The 22,394-nt window shown below is 37.9% G+C and overlaps 1 protein-coding gene across 1 annotated transcript; it reads left to right on the plus strand.

Annotated features, from left to right (window-relative positions):
- The first annotated feature begins 4,250 nt into the window (after positions 1-4,250).
- On the plus strand, positions 4,251-12,738 carry mrps27 (mitochondrial ribosomal protein S27). The gene is made up of 11 exons (XM_051423270.1): positions 4,251-4,352; positions 4,572-4,649; positions 5,638-5,708; positions 5,822-5,880; positions 6,400-6,514; positions 7,666-7,744; positions 8,614-8,729; positions 8,987-9,089; positions 9,212-9,348; positions 11,797-11,958; positions 12,244-12,738. Exons 1-11 carry the CDS (start codon positions 4,280-4,282, stop codon positions 12,490-12,492), a joined length of 1,242 nt encoding a protein of 413 aa, XP_051279230.1. The 5' UTR covers positions 4,251-4,279; the 3' UTR covers positions 12,493-12,738.
- The last annotated feature ends 9,656 nt before the right edge of the window (positions 12,739-22,394 follow it).

Below are 22,394 nucleotides of genomic sequence, written 5' to 3' on the forward strand. Positions count from 1 at the left end.
CAGTGGGTGTCCCAGACAAAGGCTTCATATGTCTGTATGACTCAGAATAAAGCATTGTTTCTGCTCATTGCAGAAGCTCCACTAAAAAAATAGGAATACTACTGGAATGAAGGAGTGCCTGAAAGCTTATTTTATTACAAAGTGGAAGATGATGCATTATCATACATCATTTGTGATATCTCACATATATAAGTAAATTAGCAAGGGTGATTTAAAGTATTGTTTTCTGTGTTTCTCTCCACACTGATATAACATTAAGCTCTCTGGGCTGTGGTATCGCATTAAACCCCTTTTTAACGTGTCAGTTCAGGTAAATTGAGTCATTTCTTGTCAGATGAAATGCAGAACAGCAGCTTCTCTATTTCTACCAATGACGACCACCGAGTCCTAAAGGGTGAAACTGCAAACAGTTTGAGGAAGTTCTCACATCCTCCTCTCCTTTCCTTTCCTCACCTACATGTTTCAATCCCAACCACTGGCGTAGAGACGAACTACAGAGAGGGGATAGACTGTTTGTGTAGCTGTCACCTAGCACGAATCAGTTCCTCTTAGCAGCATCATATTGTGCAGTCTCTGAGGGAGAACATGTATAACTCTGATCACTGACACTTCAGGAAAGAAGGAGTTTCATGAGGTCATTCTACCTCTCCTGCGTGTTTTTAATGAACTGAAACTTTAGAGAGCATGAGAATCAAAGGATCACACAGACATGTAGGAGAACAGGTAAATACTTATCGGATGGGAAACTGAATCATGTGGTAAGAAACGGTTGATGTTCTGCTTTGCAGTGAAAACCAATACACTTATTATAACTGTGAAAAGATGACAAGATAGTGTCTCATTAGGAAAAGAACAAATTACAGTTCTTCATGAATCAGTAATTTTAGGTAAATAATTAAAATCACTCAAGCTTTGTGATTCATACTAAAAAAAAACTTCAGCATACAGTTGATCTTACTCATTATTAGCGTTAATGCATGCTGTGGTTGGTCTTAAACAGTAATGTAAAATATTAGACCTTCCTTGTACAGCAGATAACTCTGATTTTCAGGCTCCAAATATGTTCTATAGTAATAAGTAGTTCATCCATATGCTCTTCCTTCTGCTTCTTTACTGCATAATTTAATCCTTTCTTTTGAGGATTAACCCCATGTATTAGTTATTTATGAAGTAAACATACATACAATATTTGTTGGTACCAGCTTCTGAAATGGGAAGATTGCTGCATTTCTGTTTTCAATATCAGTGTAAAGGAATCAAGTTAATAAGCTATTTATCAAAAACTAATTCACAGGTTAATCAATAATTTAAATATTAGTTGCAACCCTAACCCTCCCAGTGGACTACAACAAAAGCCTGTGTCAGTTTTAGGGTCTTCTCCAATTACTAATAGTTAACAGCTAGGATTTAAAGCACATATTTATTTTAGGTTAAACAAGGAGATGTCAGGTTGTATATTACAGGGTGGTGCACATTCTGTTTCATTCCCTCCAAAATGTACTTAGCTGTTATGTAAGCAGACAAATTACTGCATTCTTTCTGAAATAGGTGTAATGCTACTGAAAACAGAGTTTCAAAAATATTAAACTCCTTGCAACTCATTGGCTCCTTTATATCAGAAGCTTTAACAATATAAATGTTTTCCAAATATGAACAAGATACAAATCAGAGAGAGAAATCTTTTGCATTATTTCATGTCTTACTGTCAAACTAGTTCACATTAACTTCTACTCACAGATTCTAATCTAACCTTAATCTATGAAACTCTTGTAATTTAACTACTGTAGATAATTAATGTCATATTCTATATATATATATATATACTTTTGTCATTTTGTTGTTGTTTCATACTTTTAAGGCAATTGTGATGACTAAGCTCTTTTCTTTTTACACCCTCTTGCACATAATCTCTGTACAGTTTTTCTGTTTTTTATAGCCTTTAATCAATAGTGAGTTTGAAAGTCTTCCATCAGGTCATATATTTAAAGTACCAAGGTTGAAGTGCATTAGGAGTAAAAACTCCTTTATTCCTTGTAATATCCCTGCTTAATTTGCACATGTCATTATATATGTTCTCAGCATTTAATTTGCTCATGAAATTTTGAAAATCCTATTTTAGCACCTTACATATGAAATTATCCTTCTTTTGGCATTGCTGTTTTTATTATGGCTTGTCTGTACTTGTGTTGTTTTTTGTTTTCCTTGTTTGTGCCCCTGACTGTGAAACAAATTTCCCATTTGGGATAATAAACGTAACTGAACTGAACTGAACTGAACTGATAGTGAAAGCTGAGGAGTGATGGGAGGGGGGAGAGAGAGGGGATGGCACGCAGCAAAGGGCCATGGGTCAGAGTCAAACCCATAGCCACTGCAGCAAGGACTCAGCCTTGGTACATGGGGCAGCGACTCTACCAGGTGAGCTACCAGGGAGCCCCACGCTTTCTGGTGCAATAAATAAAAATAAAAATAACAATGATAACCAGCGTGTACTTGTGATAATTATCAAGCATAACAGTTCAGAGGCAGTCACTATACACTACACATCAAAATGACTCAAACAAATGTCTTTTTTTTCAGTTTTTGTGACACATGTTCTGTCTCACATACCTATTCAGACACCAGCATGATGCTATGTCTGTGAAATAAAAAGGAAGCAGACTGGGGATGCTCATGATACTAAAAAAAACACTTCTGAATTATTTGCATTACTGAACCACGTCCACAAACAAACACCTTATTAGATGAGGAGAATAGTGTGGGAGGAAGTTTCAGGTGGGATTTTTGATTCAAATTGCTCGCACACGAAGTATTGCCTCCTGCAGACTCAACATTTCGTACAATACCAACAAGAAGGCACAGTAGTGTAGCAACAAATCATAACAACAGAATAGAATAACATAGAATATATCAGAATCCATTCACTGTATATTCCTGAAAAGATTTATCCCGAGTTGTGCGTGTAGAAATGTTTACTTCCTGTCAGTTCTCTCTAGTGCAGCTTGGGTAAGAACTTCCTGTTTTGCTGCTGAGAGAGAAAATGAGATGGTGCTAAAATTCTTCCATGTTTTGTTTAGCAAAACTGTCCCACCCCAGTCTCAACCTGTCACCTCCTTTGACCCACAGCCAAGGAGTTTACTGTAATTATAGCTAAGGGCTGTCCTATTGTAAAATGAATAGAGAACACAAACACACAGAGAGGTGAGGGAGGACAACAGGCCAGCGGTCCAAATAAATACATATTGTCTGTTTAAACTGCACAGCTCGACTCCCAATTTTGGGCTATCATCCCTCCTGTTTCATTTTGAGGGTGTGTTACTATTTTAAGGATCGTCTTCAATCTTTTAAACATGACTGGACAAATCTAATGTCCTGACAAGCTTCAGGAAGCAGTCATCCATAATGCTGAGTAACTAACACTGGGGCTTTTTATGGCTTTAAATGCACTGCCAGTGTGCCACAGGGCAAAGTGAAGCACTGCATCAGTGACTTCAGTGTATTTATTGGGTCTGTTTCATCTATGAATGAACAGCAGAACAGCGCCCTCCATTGTCACAACATTGGTACTGTTCTAGTGTTCTGCTCTCTTTTTCATATTAAAATATTTTTATATTCAAGGGATTTCTCCTCTAATTTAATTTCACAGCACACCCCTGCAACAGAGTTGCTTGTATTTATCCGAGCCAACCAAATTATTTGTGCATTTACTGACAGCAACTTTGTCCAAGAACAATGCCAAAAAGAAGAAGACAAACAAACATTTATGTATTTATCAGTTTCAAAATATGATATCATTATATACTAGGAAAAAAATAGATACTGCATTAGTATCCGAATGTATCTTACATCAAATGTATCCTGGAAAGATTAAGGCAAAATAAAGACTATGATTCATTTTTATTTATTCATGTATTTAGAAAATTAAATGTTTATCGGTAAACTATGCAAATTTATTTTAATTTTTTTTGAAATAGTGAAAACAAGTGTATTTCATGTGATGTACCAGTTGTTTGCTCATAAAGCTCAGTTTTATGTATGATTGTTGCTGGTCTTTGTTGTAAAATATATATATATATATATTAGTTTTTTTTTTATTTTTGCGCTTTTATAATATTATGAAGGTTTGCAAAAGTACCCTTTTCTGTGCAAAGGAATAATTAAAAAAAGATACAGGATTTCCATTATCTATAACAGCTCTCACTTTTGGTACAACCCTCTGTGTCAGTTCAGGGAGCATCAGAAATATCCCCCCCGCCCCGGTAAGAAATGGTATCGTCCAAAGATGGCAGCCTCCTTATGGAAGCGATGTGTGACAGCAGCAGTCAAAGTTAAATGTTTGTCTCCGTCTCTGTCAGGTAAATACATCTCACGTCTGCACACTAATGTATTTTTATTCTACTGTCTTTCTTTGCTCATCTTGTATGTCCCAGTTCATGTTATTAGCTCACCGTATGTAGCTACATGAACTAGCTACCTGCTAAACTGAGGCTTCACCACACAGTCTGCTGTTGTTCAGTGTTAATGTTAATGTTAAATAAAGTATTGTCTCTATATGACCTGGTTTGTCTTTACAGCCAGAAGATGGTTGCTCTCAGCGGCTTACACAGATACCAAAGTGTGGGAGGCAAGAGAGAAAGATCCTCAGAACCTGGGTAAGACTTAAAACTGGTAATGCTAATATTCACATAATATGACCTTTATTGAACAGTCCAGCTCATAATATCTAGAGTCTCCAACGTGGACAGACTGTGGGCACACATACAAAATGTCACTACTCCACAATTTATTCCTTTGCCTCACAGCAAGAAGGGTTCAAATCCCCTCCAGTCCAAATAAAGGTGAATTGGAGACTCTAAATTGCTTATATGTCCATATTATGTCCATATTATGTCCATACGTGTTATGGATGATAGACTGGTGACCTGTTGGGGTAGGATAGGATCCTGCACATAAGCAGATGTAGAGAAGGGATGGACAGGTACTGAAAGCTGCTTTTTGTAGCCTTAAGTCTGATAAGATGAAGCTCCTTTATTGGGGAGTGCTGCTATAATCTTTGGCTGGACGTCACATTTTGATTGAAATCCTGAAGTTCTGATAGAGAGCAGCATAAGATCGTGTGTTTAATTTTGTTTTGAAATACTATTTTGTTATGTAGAAAAAAGGGGGTTTTATATCACTCAAAGAAATATATATATATAAAAAAAAAACGTACTGTCTGGGTATTGGTGCTGAAACTCAAGTATTTTAATAGCATCAGTATCAAACTTGAGATGAAATGTGACATGTAACTAACATATATGATGAAAACATGCTTTTGTTGCATGAATGCAATATTTACTGTGTGTGCACTCGATTAACACAGGGTGGCAGTGTAAGACTTGGTGGTGCACTGAACTGTTCAGTCGTTTAGATATAATTATACGCAGCCCATACTGACTTAAATGAAATTAAATCAATAATAATAACTACTAATAATAATCGTTTTATATGGATCACAACTGATGATGAAGCATTTAATGCCATGATCGAATACATTTTGTTTGTTGCTGTTTTGTCTCTGGCAAGTGTATTACAATGGCATACCATACTTTAAAAGACTTTATTAGATGATAACAGTCTTGTTGATGTATTAACTTGCAGCTGTACTGGCCACCACTATGGAGAGGACATATGAAAGGAATCTCCCAGTTAGCTCTCTGACTGTCTCACGGGTAAGCTGTATGTAGATTTAAATAGCCCGTATCTATTACACCTATTTATTTGTAATTGATGCAGTAGGAGCAACTTTTTCAATAGGTATTCAAATTTTCTGTTTGTGTTTCAGTTTGTTGACAACATTTCATCTCAAGAGGAAGTTGATCAGGCAGAGTACTACCTTTACAAGTAAGAGGAATCATTTTACTCTATCTGCATCTTCATTTCTGTGTCAGATTTCTGCTGTTTCCTTGGTTTTGTATGGTACCAACATTTGTGCTTTTCTTGGAATGAATTGTCTGTTTGGTTTGTCTGTTTTGGTTTATGTTCAGTCACATGCTTTTCTTTGTTCGGGGCAACTCCAGACCTTTCCTGTTTACTCCTTCCTCTGGAATCTGCACCCATTCTTGTGTTTACAAGATTGAGTATATTTCCCAATGACACTCTTGTTCATCATTTTCATCATCGAGTGAGAACTAAATAACTACCTTTCCACTTTGGGAAGTTTGTAAATAGCAATTATTATTGTTAATATATTCAACCGTTGATTGTGTGTTTGGACATTGCAGGATGAAGATGTCAAATTTACGATTTGCTCTTCTGGTTCTTCCTCACATCTCTGCTATCTTCTGTTATGGATGTATTAAAAACTGAAAAACTTCATATGTTTTATTTCTTTTTTTTTTTTTTTTTTTTAAATCCCTCTAGGTTTCGTCATAGTGCAAACGGTTGGTACCTGAGAGACTGGACCATTCACAGCTGGATCAGACAGTGTCTAAAATATGGGGTCAGGGAGAAGGCCATGCACACACTTAAAAACAAGGTACACAACACATTATATGGCCTCCATTTATTCTCAAGCCAGGGCCACACTGCCTGTGTCTGCAGCATGTGTGCATCATCTAGCTATTTATTTCAGCACCCATGTTAACTGGTTAGAGTAACCACATTGCCTGCATGAGCCGTATATCTCATGTGGTTGCAGCGAGGCTTCATCTGTTTCTTCTGCCAGCTGTAAGCGGTTCCCAGCAAGAATAAGCAGTGACAAAGATCTGTTCATATTCACATCGACATTATAACAGCAGCATAATACATGTTTCACTACAGTTTCAATGTCTATATCTGTAGAATATGTCACAGACTGAACACCTGTACCTGTTTCAGATTAAAAGCTCTCTCATGTTTCTGTGGACAGAATCCATTGAAGTGACAATTAACAATGCTTTAATTGCATTGTATTTATTCATGTAGAAAGATAGGGCTGGCAGCAGCAGAGGCGCAGCATAGACGTGTGTGGACACCACAGGTGTGCGAGCCGCAGCAGTTCAGCGAGGCAGCCGTCACACATGTGGCCAAGGGGGTTACTTATTCTTATATCGTCTTGCTGAACATAGGCTCAAAATTAGAAGACTCTTTGGTCAACATAAGGGAAGCACATCTTTGTAATTAGAAAGGAAATCTGATCAGAGGCCCCTGATCAGGGCTGACAGCTGCAGTTGTCTGGCAGTGTGAGCGATCACAGAGCCAATCTTAACCACCCAGATGCATTTTCAAACTGATCTGAGCAGCACAAATAATGTCAAACATGTTTGACATTTATAGCCCAGCATGTGTGTACTGTTCCAGAGTCAGTTGTAGTAGCTGGGAATCAATGTATTACTCCAAAAGCAGAGGTGTCTGCAAGCCAATGACGTGTTTACAGTGAGGTAAAACGCAGCGTGCTCCGTCAGTATCTGTTATGATTTGGTGTCATGTTGCTGTGAGATTAGAGGTCTCGATGTCAGAGGAATCAGCAGTTGTATTATCATGTGATAATACACCATCTTTACCAAATCATGTAGGATAAACAGTCAGTGTTTGCGGATAAATAATGTAAAAAAAAATAAAAAATCATGCTATACATGCAAATCTGATCTGTGTGTGTGTGTGTGTGTGTGTGTGTGTGTGTGTGTGTGTGTGTGTGTCTGTGCGCAGGCCCAGTATGGAATATTCCCAGATGACTTTACATTCAACCTGCTCCTTGATTCTTACATTAAGGATGGAGACTTTAAAAGTAAGGTTTTTTTTTTTTTAAACCTTAAGTTAAACATTTCGGGAAAAAAAAAAATGGTTCAGACAGACTGAAATAAAGTACAACCAAACACATTCTTGTTGACCAAGAGTGGGAACAGACTGTCTGTCAAATGACTTCAATCCGATTTCAAACATTTTATTTCCTTGTTTGAAAAAGACCAGGTGAAGAGGAAGCCTGATTATTTTTCTATAATAACATTAGACAGTAAACAATTCAGTAAGGCACGTAAATGCACATAGTTGGCATTACAGTAGTTTAGTAGTAGTTTATTCTGAGTCAGTCCCACACATACCGTGGTGCTGCTGTTAATACTCACCAGCGGGAGAAAGTGTGTTGAGCTGCAGCTAATTATTGACTGACCCTCCTTAAAAAAGTAATTATATATTTATAACCTGTTTTTAAAGAAAAGTGTTTATCATTTGCTGAGATAGAAAAAGTTGGTATAATGACAAAAACAAAATGTGACAAAATGCTATGGTAACAAACAGGTGAATAAATCATGGCGTACATAAAGCATGTCTTATTTGTCACTCGGTCCACTGACACTCGAACAAAAAGGTGTGGACGTTAATTTATGAAATAAACACAAATACGATACTTCCATTATGTTTTTGTTTGATTGAGGTTTGTTTAAGGGCACCCGACTAGAGAATTTGCACCACCAGCTGTTTATCTTGATGAACCAGCACCCAATATTTGAATAACAGAAGTGGAATTTAATTTATTTGCATTTTCATTCATTTTCATTTTTCTTTTTAGAATTAAAAAAAAAGTAATGATAACAAACATTATAGAGACAAATACAAGGGTGTCATGTAAAAATGAATGGTTTTGTTGTAATTGTGCAGGTACGTGCTCTGTGGTTGAAGAGGTGATGCTTCAGGAGGCCTTTGACCTTCCCTCCACACAGATCCTGTCTCTGTATGCTCTGGGCAGTTACCTAGCGACCAGACCCCAACTCACAGTGAGTGAAAAAGTGGCAACGGCAACAATGGGAGGTGTTATGAAAACAAATGAGCCTAGACTCTTCTTACGCTTGGAAATACAGTACAGTAACTCGGACACTACCCTGAATTTCCTGATACTTGGAGTGCAAAAAACTCTATACATTTTTTTGGGAAAAACTGATGCCTGAATCTCATTAGTATGTGAATGTTACAGTAGAACTAACAAATATGCTTCCATATAAAATACTTAACACTTGTTCCTCACTGTGTTCAGGTGTCAGAGGAGCGGGCATTGGGAGCATCACTCCTCATCTGTGGGATGACGCAAGACAACACTGTTGGCCTCAGCGCTCAGCTACTTGGCAATGCTCTCCTAGGTTTGCATTTGAGTTTCTTCCCCTGCAGTGTTGGATTTGTTTTACTGTGATTGATTCATCCAGTGTTATTTCATTAGGCTGCTTGTCTCATTTATTCTCCTGCTCCTTTTTCCCCCAACCAGGTAAGGTGGAGATGTTAAAGGGCATACATGCCGTCTTCAAAAGGATGCCCCTCTTCTGGGGTCATGGGTATCTGGGCCGAGCGCTGGCTGTCATGGAGAGAGCTGCTTCTGGTGACGTGAAGCTGTCCAAAGACACAGTAAGAACAGAGAAATTCAAAGGGAGTGTGTGCGCATCTTACACAAAAAAATCATCAGAAAGAAGGAACTTTCTAACGGAAGCCGAGAACGGCCATGGATTTTTCTTTTTTTTATGCACTGTTATCTTGTGATAACGACTTATTATCTCGTTATCTCGATATAACAAAGATCGTTTTCGCGTGATAACAAATTAATTAATAATGTGTTGGTCTTGATTTCAACCTACAAGAGCTGCCACGAACGACTTCCAGTCAAGTAAACAAACTAACGTAAATTATATCTTACCAGTAGGCTACAGCTACAGCAAGTGGCTACGGAAGCCGTTTGTGGCAGCGCATTAGTTTGAAGTCAAGACGAACACATTATTAATTAATTCGTTATCATGAGAAAACGATCTTTGCTATGTCGAGATAACGAAATAATTAATTAATTATCTTGAGAAAACAAAGTGTGTTATCTTGAGATAACGAAGTAATAAGTTGTTATCAGGAGATAACGGTGCATAAAAACAAAAAAAATCTATGGCCGTTCTCGGCTTCCGTACTTTCTCTCATTTACGTGTTATATTTTGTTTATCACATGTAGAGGTGTACAGACAACTGCTAACAAGTTCAGGCTTCATGTGTATTATGAACACAACCCAGGTGATTACTGGATACACTATTAGGTACACCTGTAAAATCTAATGCAATCCAATACAACTGCCATAAATTCTGTCTCTACAAAGATAATGAAATTCAGTTTTGATTCACACATCACAGAGGTGTTAATTCAACTACATTTTTATTATTGAGGTGGTATTTTGCAGTGGTACTATGCTCGTTATTATATCATAGTATATAACAATAAACAACACAATAAAGGGCGGAAATGCCTCCATTGGCGCCGATATTGACCTTATTAAGCAGACCAGGTGTCCCCATTAAATACTTTAGCTTCCTCATTAGTGTTATCGTGAACTTAATTGTTTCTGCCTACAGTTACGATCATTTGGTCACAGAGAGCTGGCGAGTCAATATTTAGCACCACAGCAATCCTTAGCTTCATGTTATCTAACATAAAAAATTACTCCAATAAGAGAGCACTGGTATCAGATCAGTACTCAGTATCAACAGATTCCCTTGAGTTGAGGTGTTAGATTTTGTTTTGGAGAATAAAAGTTGGATTGGTGCATCTAATTATATCATATTACATAACAGAAAACACAAAACACAAAGACCTATTTTCCTCTTTTTTTGGAAATAGGCTCCTGGTTCTAGTCTTTGCTTATGCTCATCATCTCCTGGACCTCGGTACTTAAAGGCACAGTGACGACATTCATCGATCTCGCAAGGATTGAAGTCTTATTGCTGTCTTAATCTCTAGAATCTCCATTTAGATTAGAGAAAAAGTTGTTGTTCTTCTTCATTGATTGTTCATTTGTGGTTAGCAGGTTCCTGCACTTGGCCACTTTATTATTGACAAATCTCTTTGCAATGTGGGCACGCACAGTCCTGGTTGCAGCATATCGTACAGTCAGAAAAAAATAATACAGCAACAAACAGTGCACAGTACTACACAGCAATGATCATACAAGCACAAGATATAGAACTTTAACAAACAAACTGTGCCAGACGGCGTTACTCCCTGCAAACACTTTTATTATCAATCTAATCCACTGACTGTGAGTTTGACATCACACAAACCTATTTTTCCTATAGTGTTAGCCTGCTGCTGTAAGATTAATGTGGATAACATTTTCTTTCAAACTGCATTCTGTCTTAAAAATGAAAAAGTCTGTTGAGCAAGGCTCTGAGTCACACAACAGAATTATTAAAAACACATTACACACACCCGGAGTAGAGGCTGTTGTTACTTTCCAGGTGGAGTGTGTGTCTTCATCTCCTGAGATTGAACACACACGGTGTCATATTGTTGTTATTTTTACATATATGCACAAACACACAGTCGGGTGTAGTGCCTCAAATCCGGCCTGTGCTGTCCAGTTCAATAGTTCACCTTTGTCCACGTCTAATGAGATTTTGAAGAGCCTGGAGCACCGAGGATGTCTGTGAGAATTACTGAAACAGGAACTAAATGGCTTGTGTCAGACAGCAGCGCAGCAATAATGTAGACAGAGCAGATAACACCGTAGCACAGAGAGGAAATATTACATGTGAAACGAAAGTGCTGGTGACTGCTGCCTCAGGTCACAGTTAATCTTACCTCTTCCTAAGATTAAGAGGTGAGTTGTCAAGTGAGGTGTTCAGCCTCTTTCATCATGTCGTGCCCGTTCTGTAATCTTTAAAAGAGAAACTGCATAAAAAAGTTATTAAATGTACAACAAATGAAGACATTTCATGTAGTAACAGCTGTTTCAGAACTGCACTTTATATTGATTTTGCAAACATATTAAGAATAATAATAATCTTTCTGCATACTTAACATTCATTCTCATTATTCTTCAGCTGGACTACGTGAATGACTTGCTGCAGGAACTGTCTTCCACTTCAGACACTGACTCATCCGAAGAGGTGTCAGCAGGTGAAGTGGACAAGAAAGGAGACGCCATAGATGAAGATGATCAGGCCGAGCAGGCTAAGCTGCCTCAATATGCCAGCAGGTTCAAGGTGGGTGTTTGTTGCATACGGCAGGTGTGCTTTTGTTTAGCAACTTGATTTAAATAAAAGTTTTCCTTGTCAGGGCAAGCCTTTATCAGAACCAAAGCTTAATGTTTTTCATAGGCTGTGACTCCACATAATCCATCTCTTATGTCGTGTATAACAAATGTTTTCAGTCAAACTCGAGCTTGAAGCTTTCAAAATGTATTGAATAGTTCACTGGTTTTGAGGGTTTCACCCACTTCATTTAAATGAAGCAGTGAGGTCACTTTTTGTTTTTCCGTGCTTCTTCAGGAACTGAGAAGCCAGCTGGAGTCTCAGGGCAGAGTGGACTCTGCCTCCTTGCAGGCTTTAGTAACCTCTCTGGCCCAGCAGAACCTGGCAGCTGCGGAGAAATCCGACTTGGAGCAGTATGAGAGCCGGGTCCAGGCCTGGGAGGCCGAGAGGAGGCAGCTGATCAAGAGAGAGAAAGAGATGAGGGAGAAGGCCGAGCAGGAGAAACAGGAGCGCTTAGCTGCCAAGGCTGCAGCCCAGCAGGCATAGAGACTCTCATGATGGAACAGAATCAAGATCACTGAACTTTCCATTGAGTACGTACATTACAATTGTGTATATGTACATTATAACAGGAGTTTTGTCTCTAAAATTGGGAAATAGCAACATTGTCAACATTACATCTTCTTGTGTCATTAATTATTTTAATATATGGCAATTATTGTCTGCTTATGTGATTGTTCTGTTTTTTATAGAATAAAATGGGGCAAATATAAATATATTGTCAAAACAAAATTGATTTTCATTCTGATTTGTGTCAAATATTCTGTCTCACATTTATTGTCTGTCTGTCTGTTGTGGACTGTGGGATGATATCATTACTGGAACATAAGCACGCATCAATTGTTAAGCCTGATGGTCGGGTGACCTCATGTAAGCAAAAAGAAGGGAAAGCTGGGGAAAGATCACATCCTCCCACTCCTTTTCCTCTCTCGTGTGTGTGTGTGTGTGTGTGTGTGTGTGTGTGTGTGTGTGTGTGTGTGTGTGTGTGTGTGTGTGTGTGTGTGTGTGTGTGTGTGTGTGTGTGTGTGTGTGTGTGTGTGTGTGTGTGTGTGTGTGTGTGTGTGTGTGTGTGTGTGTGTGTGTGTGTGTGTGTGTGTGTGTGTGTGTGTGTGTGTGTGTGTGTGTGTGTGTGTAAGAATAGACACAAAGTGTGAAAAGTGAATATATCAACATGAGAGCAGCATCAGCTAATACTCGAACAACCCATGTTAAGTGAAGCCTGGCTTGTTTAGACTGCGCAGAAAGATAAGATAATAGATCTTTGGAGAAGAAAATGCCGTTGTGGTAGTGCACATAATGCATTCATTCCACATTATGTTGCAGCTATTCAGTATTCAGAGCATGATCTTGGGAAAACAGCCTGGTATGCAGTCCAGGATGAATGAGCAGCACAAAATGCTTAAAACAAGAACCATTGTGATCCTGAGGCTCCTTAACGACTGCTGTTCTGAGAACAGCTCTTCACTCAGTCAATGTTTTCTTATATAAGCATTATTAATGTAATTTAGCTGTTGGAAAAATATCCTAACTCATATTTAGTCCTTTCTGAATATCATAATATGGAGGTGTTAATTATATCCACCTCCTGAAATCCTGAGTCCACTTAGAGCTGTTCGTAATTACAAACTTAAACTAGTTTGAACTGTTTACTACTTTAATCTGACCTGACACTGGATTCAAATGCTGTTCAATAACAATGTAAACTGGCCATATTTTTAAATTGCATTTCACAAAACTAAATTACTTAATGACCAAAAAACATCTTTGTTTTGGGGGGGGGGTTCATTGACAATAAGAAAAATACAGAATATTAACAACCTTATCCCTTAATTGCATATCAGTTAGTGGAGTCTTCTTTATTATTTTACTCTTTCATTGATTGTGGTTTATGACAGCAGAAGGATAGTATTGATTCCTGTAGTGTTTATTCTGCCATTTGCTAATTTTAAAAAAATAATTCAATATTAACTCCATTCTAGCTGCATTAGTAACAGTAAGTGTTAGGTTGAAGCTCGGGAGAAGGCTACATATGCATTGCTAAAGTGTAATTACCATAAAGAAAAGTGGCAATATCTTCTCAATCTCAATTAGACCATTATTATATGTGACGCTTATCTTCCACTGATAAAGCCTTGGCCGTGTAAAAGCCGTGGACAGTGAATAAGCTCTAATCAGCAATAAAAATGGGTCATTCATCATTCTCCGTCAGCTTCTGGTCGTCAAGCTCGGTTTAAATTCACTGGTTTAAAAGTAACACAAGTGCTTAGATCTTTTGCTGTTGTCAGAGGAGGTTTTTCGAACGACATTTCAGGTGTTTGTCAGACAGATGTGCTAAAACTGCTGACGAAGTCAATCAGGTGAGAGGTGATGAAGGGAAAAAAGTCAGGAAATTTGACATCCACATCTCTGGTTATGTGATGCCCAGAGCCTTTTAAGTGTTTGAAAAGACCTGTGAATGTTTTCTGAGAGGGGGAGGAACGGTCTGTAGGGGAACTGTGGCATGGACTATTTGAGATATGTAAATATTACAGAATCTGCAAGAGCAAAGTGGATGCATTAGACGTTCAGCCTGGATACAGAACAGCTGCTACTGTTCAAACCATTTATCTCTACCAGGAAACCTTATTTGAAGAATACAGACATTTCAGCCGATAAGAGAATTTACAATAAAGCCAGCACATCCTCATCTAATCTTTAAGGTTTAGTACGTACCATCCGCTCTGAACAGTACCTTCTACTAAATGCTTTTTTCTCACATTTTTAACTACTTGTAGCAGAGTTTTTATCTTCCCATGGCTGCAGTTTATGCTTGTCATGTAAATACAAACTATGTTGTGTTTTTTCCTTTGAACTTAAGTCAGCAAGATTCAGTTCCTATCTTTGATTTGTAAGTGTGATTAATCTCTGAAATTGGAGACTGTCTGTCCTGCTCTGTAAAGCTGATTACAGGATCAGATGCTGCTGGTTGTGTTGCTCTTGGCCAGAGTCTCCCAAGAAACATGTTTATTAATCTTTCATTATTCATCAAGGTCAGCAGCTTCATATTTAACATTTTAAAGAGATAAGTGAAAACAAATAATCTTTAATTTATCCGTCTGTTTGCTTTTTAGGGTATGTGTGGCTTTTATGTGTCCTGACATCTGTGAATTGCTCACATATTAAACAGTAATAAATTAGACAGATGTGCAGCGGTAATTAGAAATTGGATTTATTTGCCGTTTGATTCATTTGCCTGTCATTTTGTCATTATCAGCTGACATATATAACCTTTTCAAGCTATTAAAATGTTTGCCTTAATACTTCAATCAAAAACATTTGCTACAAAACTTATTTAACTTAAACCTTAAATAGTTAAGATTTTGTGCTGGCAGAAGCTTTTATAGATGTTTCTAATGGCCTCACTTAAAGAACCTGCCGTCACAGAGAAGGCCAAGACACAATGAATGGTACACACAGGGATGAAGGTGCACACATTCAAATAACCTTTTCCTTCAATTCATAGTGTTGCTGTCAGTTGTACACATGAGGAGTGACATAAGTAACTGAAAACTTTAAAAAGAGCTTGAGAGAGACGTTGAACTCCTCCACACAACTGACCAATTGCTGTGAGAATAAAGATAAAGATAAACTGCAGAGGTATTGTATTCTATGCAATTTGTGATATTTTTTGGCACTTGCTGTTAATTCATTTAATGTAACATCTGCAGTTGAGTCTGTAACTGGATTTTTGTTGTTCTTCTACAAACAAAGACATGTTTTCCAAAGGTATATAGTGCAAAAACTGTTAACTATAAAAAACTATATTTATATATAGTTATATAAAACTATAACCAATGGCTCTTGTACAAACATGACCCTGCTATTTATTAGGATATTTGATGCTCTGATACTGATAACCATTTCCAGTGTCTCTCTCAACATCTGACCACTCAATGCCACAACATTTTGTCAACAAAGCTTTGTGAAAGAGTATTGACCCGACACTGAGGTGATGTGGATGGAAGACATGTCTGACATATCACAGCTGTCCCACCAGCCTGATGACCACGAAGCAGAATGAAAGATAAATACACCCACCCAACACAAACGATCCTCATTTCCATCGCATTGAATGATAGGAGCATGTGGGAATTGCGTAGGAGTAATTGTCAGTTTTATTGGAAAAGGTTAAGCAACCACATAAAGATAAGACGAGTAATTACAAAGGACGATGTATCAAATGTGATTGTTTAGAAATAAAAGAGAAATTATCTCTCAAATATTAGTGTTACAATTCATGGTTAAGCAGCCAATAAGGTTGATAATTAATCAGTTTAATTGGTTCAGCACATTTTATCTTCTACAATTGTCCTTTGAATCATGATCCAAGAAATGCTTTACCACATTGTCTTTTCATTGACAGCAGTTATCATTGACATAGGATTTTTATGCAGATGGAAATTCACTTGAGGTGGCACAAACTGACGCAAAAATGCTTCCTCATAAGTTGAAAATCTTTCAACTGGAGAGTAAAAAAAAGTGCTTATCCCAGGGCTTTATGAATCTGCTTCATAATACAGAGAAGTGAGGAAAAGGTAGAAGAGACTGGAAGGAAAAAACAGGTGAGTTCAGAGACTGAGCCAGACACAAACAATTCTCTGCTGGTTGCAACCGGTCCGGCCAAGGAATAGTGTTTTGTTACTTAATGAGTTAATTAGTGAGCTTTAGAGGTGCTGGTAGGTGGGTTTTGTTACCTCTAGCTGTTTACTCTTGGTACCAGTCTTTATGTAAAGCTAAGCTGATCGGCTGCTGGCTGCAGCTACGTATTTACCATGGAAACATGAATATGTGAAATGTGATAGGGTGACCTTCTAGTGGATTAAATGCAGTTAAGTGCCCTCCAGGGTGCTTATCCTAACCCTGACTAAGCTGTTTCACCCAATGATTAAATTAAAGATGGACAACCTGCCAGCTCTCCAAAAGAGAAGCCAAAATATCTCAATTGCCCCCTGGTGGCTGACTGCAGTATGGGTCACAAAAGGGTCTGAAAACATAATTTCCGGGAATTTTTCCAGCTGGAAAAAAATATATTCACACTAATATGTGACTAACCCTTCATTTCTGATCGTTTAATGCATTTTTTTGCTAATTAAATAATGGAAACTTGATAAAATGCAACTGTTGCCCAGAGGCAACAACGTACCATTATGGAATCACCATGGCAGCATGAGATTTTGGTAGTGTGTGTTTAGGTATATATAATGTTCAAAAGCGTATATAATGTTCAAAAGCATGTGATCTTTACAATTGAACAAAGATACATTTGATGTTTGTTGCAGTAAAGTTCAGACTATTACTATACTCTGTAGGCCATAGTGAACTTTGCCTTATTTAGCCTTATAACTTTGTCTTCTTTGCTTACAATTTCCACACATTTTCCTCCATTTACAGAATGAATTCAGCCTCATTCTATACCCCTTTAAGGAGGTAGAGAGTATAAATCACACTTCAGGTTGAGCATAGTGAAGTTGAATAAGAATTAATTAGTGATGAAGAATGCAGTGCCATCATCACCTGTGTCTCAGGACAACACTGACCATTGACCTATTTGGGTGGAGAAAAGGGGCAGGTGCAAATACCCTGATGTAAGGGTATAGTGGAAGTGCAGTGCACAAAATGTGTCACCTAGCTGTGCTTCACTCCTGAAAAAAACTGCTTCATGGAGTTCCATAAGCATTGAGCAGGAACACCACAAATGATGGCAACGCATGTCAGGAAAGACACAGGGGACTGATAGGAAACATGCATTCAAATGAAGGAGTGATGATCAAACACTGGAATCTGACACCAGTTTCTTGTTTTGCAAATGGTTATGATCTTTGTTTGATAATTAGTTAATTTAAAGTTTGAAGAATTACGCTTACGCTTAGAATTACAACTCTTCGAAAGATTCATTTCAGTGTGTTGTTCCACAATGGTACATTGTTGCCTACAGGCAACGTTCAGACAAGAAACCCTTTAAAGTAGTTCCTTTTATAATATTTTTCTATTTAATATGGCATATATTGTAACCTGTTGAAGCTATTGAATCTTTTACACATGTTTATGAAATAAATTATGCTCAAAATAAAAACAAAACTCTCTTTTTCACTTTAGCACCGTTATGGTACAATGTTGCCTACAGGCAACAAACCCCAAAAATGTATTAAAAAAAATATTTTTTATAAAATTTCTTTAGATTATGTTTATTTAGTCTATTTTAAGACATAAAAACACTCCAACATTTTTTTTCCTAACTGGCATCATAATGCGTACCATAGAGGGTTTAAGTTATTTGAAGCTATAAAAAGGGACTTCAATACTGCAGCACCAACTCTAAAGAGTACCGCGCAAACTCTGGCTCCGAATGGCGTCAGCAGACGTATCCGGGATATTTCGACATTATTTTTATACAGTGGAAGGAAGTTTCAACATAAATGCATCAAAACTTTCTGCGCACTGGTGGCCCCCCCCTTCTTTTTTTTTTGTTGGCCCTGCCCTCAAACAGCCACTGACAGCCTGGGTCCTCATAGGAGTAAAATACATAACATTAACAGTTAGCCCAACAGTAAAACTAACAGTTAGCTACTTATAATATAACATTAGTAACACATTGGCTTCAGGCAGCTAGTATAATGATAGCTTGATTAATTGTAAACTGACTGCAGAAAAACAATATTAACATACCAATAATTGGCAATGGATCTGCAAGTAACAACTGAATGTTCAACAACAAAATGTGTCCTCTCTTACTGACATCAGTGATCTGAATGGTGCCGTAGGTTCCCATTCAGTTACTTGCATTTGAATGAGCTGACACAGCGGGAGTTCACATACAGCATCCACAGTGTCCAAAACTAATTCACAAACTCAGTAGTTGGAATATAAATGAGCTGATTAAGAGGGCAGTGTTGGTGGTTCATTTGTTTCGCTTTGGCCCTCTGGCAGTGGGTTTACACCATTTTCCCTTAATTTTATGCATCATCAGCAATACAACATCCTGCATGCTTCTTTTTTTCCCCATTGTGCTCTAATGGGAATCAAGGGTCATCTGGTCATGTAAAGATTAGCAGTAAATGTCCCTAATGTAGCTAATGTAGTGTCTCTCCCTGTTAATGATTACCACAATAATGTCTACAACCGATGGTACACTTACACAGCAACTTGCAGTGATGTAACACTCACAGTTTTTCCAAAGAATTGGAACAGTTTTGATTAATTAACACTTTTAAAGCAACTTCCCCAAATGTCGCTGTTTGACTGTTGCTATGATGGGAGTCATAGCTCGGCAAAATGATTGTGTAAAGTTGCATATTAATAGCAAAGTGCGTTATAGTGTTCTTTGCATTTTTGACTTGAATAAGCAGCATTTGAACTGCAGCAGGCTTCGTATGTCCCACAGCATCGAGGGTGAACTGTCCTCTTCCAAATGTTGACATTAGATGGATGTTTAATGGACAGATCGTTAACAGTCATGTTTACAGTGGTCATATACAGTGAATCTATATTTTCAAGGAGTTTTTCAAGTGATTAGATATGACTAAATTTGACCAAACTAAACAAATACACGTTTAATCAGATGCCTGTGGTGAATAATCTCAAAAAAGACAAAGTGTTTCTGTTTTCATGCTGGCATCACATGTCAAACTTGGTGCCAGTTCAAACAGTTTACATCTGATTTGCTGCACTGTGGCGTTGTTATGCTGAGTGAGATCGCATACGGATGTTATCTACAAATCTACCAGACCCCAGAATAAACACATCCAAACTCTCTCTAAACTTTACATTTAAAAACAAGCTGCAGGCAGAGTGTTCTCAAGGACAACAACCCGTCCACCTGGACTGACTCTTAAACAAGTTGGGCATCCCGGACTAAAGTCAAGCAGGGTGACTCAGTTGATGTAGTTAGTCTGATATAAAGTAACTATGAACTGTTCTATTTTCATCTAATCTAAAAGTTTAATGCCTGAAATAGCAATATAGATAAACTTTTTATCAGGTTTGATGATCAAAGGTCATGAAAACAAATGCTTTTGTCATTTACTCACAAATCAACAACCTCAAATGACCAGACCCATGTGTTATACCAATGTTTTTTGCATATTTTGACCCATTCACTAGGATCTCTTATACTTTACCATTTATACTGAAATTTATACTAAAAACAGCTTGAAGCCTTACATTCAATGTTCATTTCTGACTTTGGAAACAACTCAGCCCAACCTTGGGCTTAGTTTGACATCTTGGCAAATATGCTTCTTTCCTTTATGCCCAGAGTTAGAGCAATATTGACACCACTGTCTGTAAATGTGAAGCTTAGCTTAGCATAAAGACTGGACCAACAACTTCCTTAAGTCTACACCACTTGTCTGGCAAGAGCTCCCGGCAAGATTTAGGTTTTTGTACAGATTAAACACACAAGATATAACATGTTTATTAGTGAGCTTTAGAGGAGCCGGTAGGTGGATGTTACCTTTGTACAGAGCCAGGCTGTTTCCAGTCTTTATGCTAAGCTAAACTAACTAACTGCTGGCTCCAGCTACATATTGACCTTACAGACATGAGTGATATCAATCTTCTTATCTAACTCTCTGCAAGAGATTGATTAAGTGTATTTTTCAAAATGTTAGTGTAATATTTAGGAAGATCTGTTGGAAATATGTGGGATATATAATATTCATAGGTATATTTTCATTAGTGTATAATCACCTGGATATAAGAATTGTGTTTCCGTTACCTTAGAATGAGCCGTTTTTATCTACAGAGGGAGCGCCGGGCGGAGATAGGGCCTTTCATGTTTTTTTGGAGGTTTTGCCGCCACTATAGTCTCTCCTACACTCTCAGAAAACTGCACTTATGGTTGAAATCTGCAACTTAACTACTAGATGCCACTTAATCCTACACACTGGTCCTTTAAGCCAACATGTTAAAGAAAGAGCTCAGAAAAACAAACATTTTAACATCAATAACTCTATTAAAACTGAGCAAGCTCCATCTGCTGAGACCGATTGTGTGATATTATCCAAAGCTCCTGACAGCTTCTTAATGGACCTTATGGCGAGACTGTTTTGTCGACTAGCTTGAAGCTGTTTATCATTGTCAGTTCATTGACAAAAATGTAAACTGTGCTTGTATAAAGTCCGTTTTGTCAGTTACAAAAGGTGTAGGTGTGCATCTCCGCCTGCATCCTGCAGAATTAGGTCTGGAATGAAGACAGTTTTCTTTGACCCATCCCACAAGCTACCAAATGTGTCTGTACTTGTCCACAGGGATCATGTTTTACTCTACAAGTAGCTCTTGTTCTTGTTTCTAAACAAAAAGGCCTGTGGCGAACTGTAATCTTTGGCGATAAATCATAGGCACAACCCTAGCATTAAAACCAAAACACAGAGGCTTTGTTGCAAGGGAAATCATCCAGAGCTCCACCTTAATACTGTGGCAAATACAGTGCACCACACACCTGTAATTGCATTTTTAGTTTTTCTTCCTTAGCATAATTGTCCCTCTTGTTCTAAGAAACAAAGTCAAATCCAATCACAGGAAAACAATTATGGAGTGTTTTCCACCAACTGGCACTACTTTGAGCATATAGAAGTCAACAGAGACAAGAACAAATCCTTTCCAAGACACAATGTAGTAATTGTTTGGCACAGGAATTAAAGCCCTGGAAGAAATGCTGTTTTGGGGATGTTGTTTTTTCTTTGCTTTCTTTTAACTACAAAGTCTGCCAAAATAACAAACGTACAAACAGAAAGACCCACTCCGCCGTGTGATTGTCTATCTAGAGAACATAAGCTGGAGTTACACATACAGGAAAATTGATTCTTTCGGCCGTGCTGGTGGTCATTACTCTGAGCTTTCAGTGTGACCACACTGCAGGTTATCTGACTTGACAAACAAATCCAGGAAAAGCACATTCATGACTAGCTTAATCTTTTTAAATCTACTTACAGAACATTCTGTGAGGCTTGAAACCAGACATGTACAGAAACACAAAACAGGAAGATCATATTTTATATGTACACTCAGGGTGGCATACACCCACAAACACATTACATAACAGCTGTTTTTCAATGAAGTGACATGTTAAGGCCAGTAATGTTACATGTGATCTACGTATGAATGGCATGCTTAAGAAAATATTATTTTTTTCAAGGCTATACTACGCCCATAATCACAGCGGGTTTCCCCCTTTTCTATGTTTAAATAAATGCCAGAAATTGGCAACAAAGAAAACAACAAGTGTGTTTTCCATGAGCACAGGGTCAGTCTAGTGGGATGACGTCAGGCAGCGGGGCTCAGGGTCTCTGTTCCTCAGAGTTCAACAAGTTCTTTGACAGCAGTTTACAGTCTAGCTAAGGGGAGGAAAC

Source organism: Dicentrarchus labrax, unplaced genomic scaffold (assembly GCF_905237075.1).
Source record: "Dicentrarchus labrax unplaced genomic scaffold, dlabrax2021, whole genome shotgun sequence".
Classification (NCBI taxonomy): domain Eukaryota; kingdom Metazoa; phylum Chordata; class Actinopteri; family Moronidae; genus Dicentrarchus; species Dicentrarchus labrax.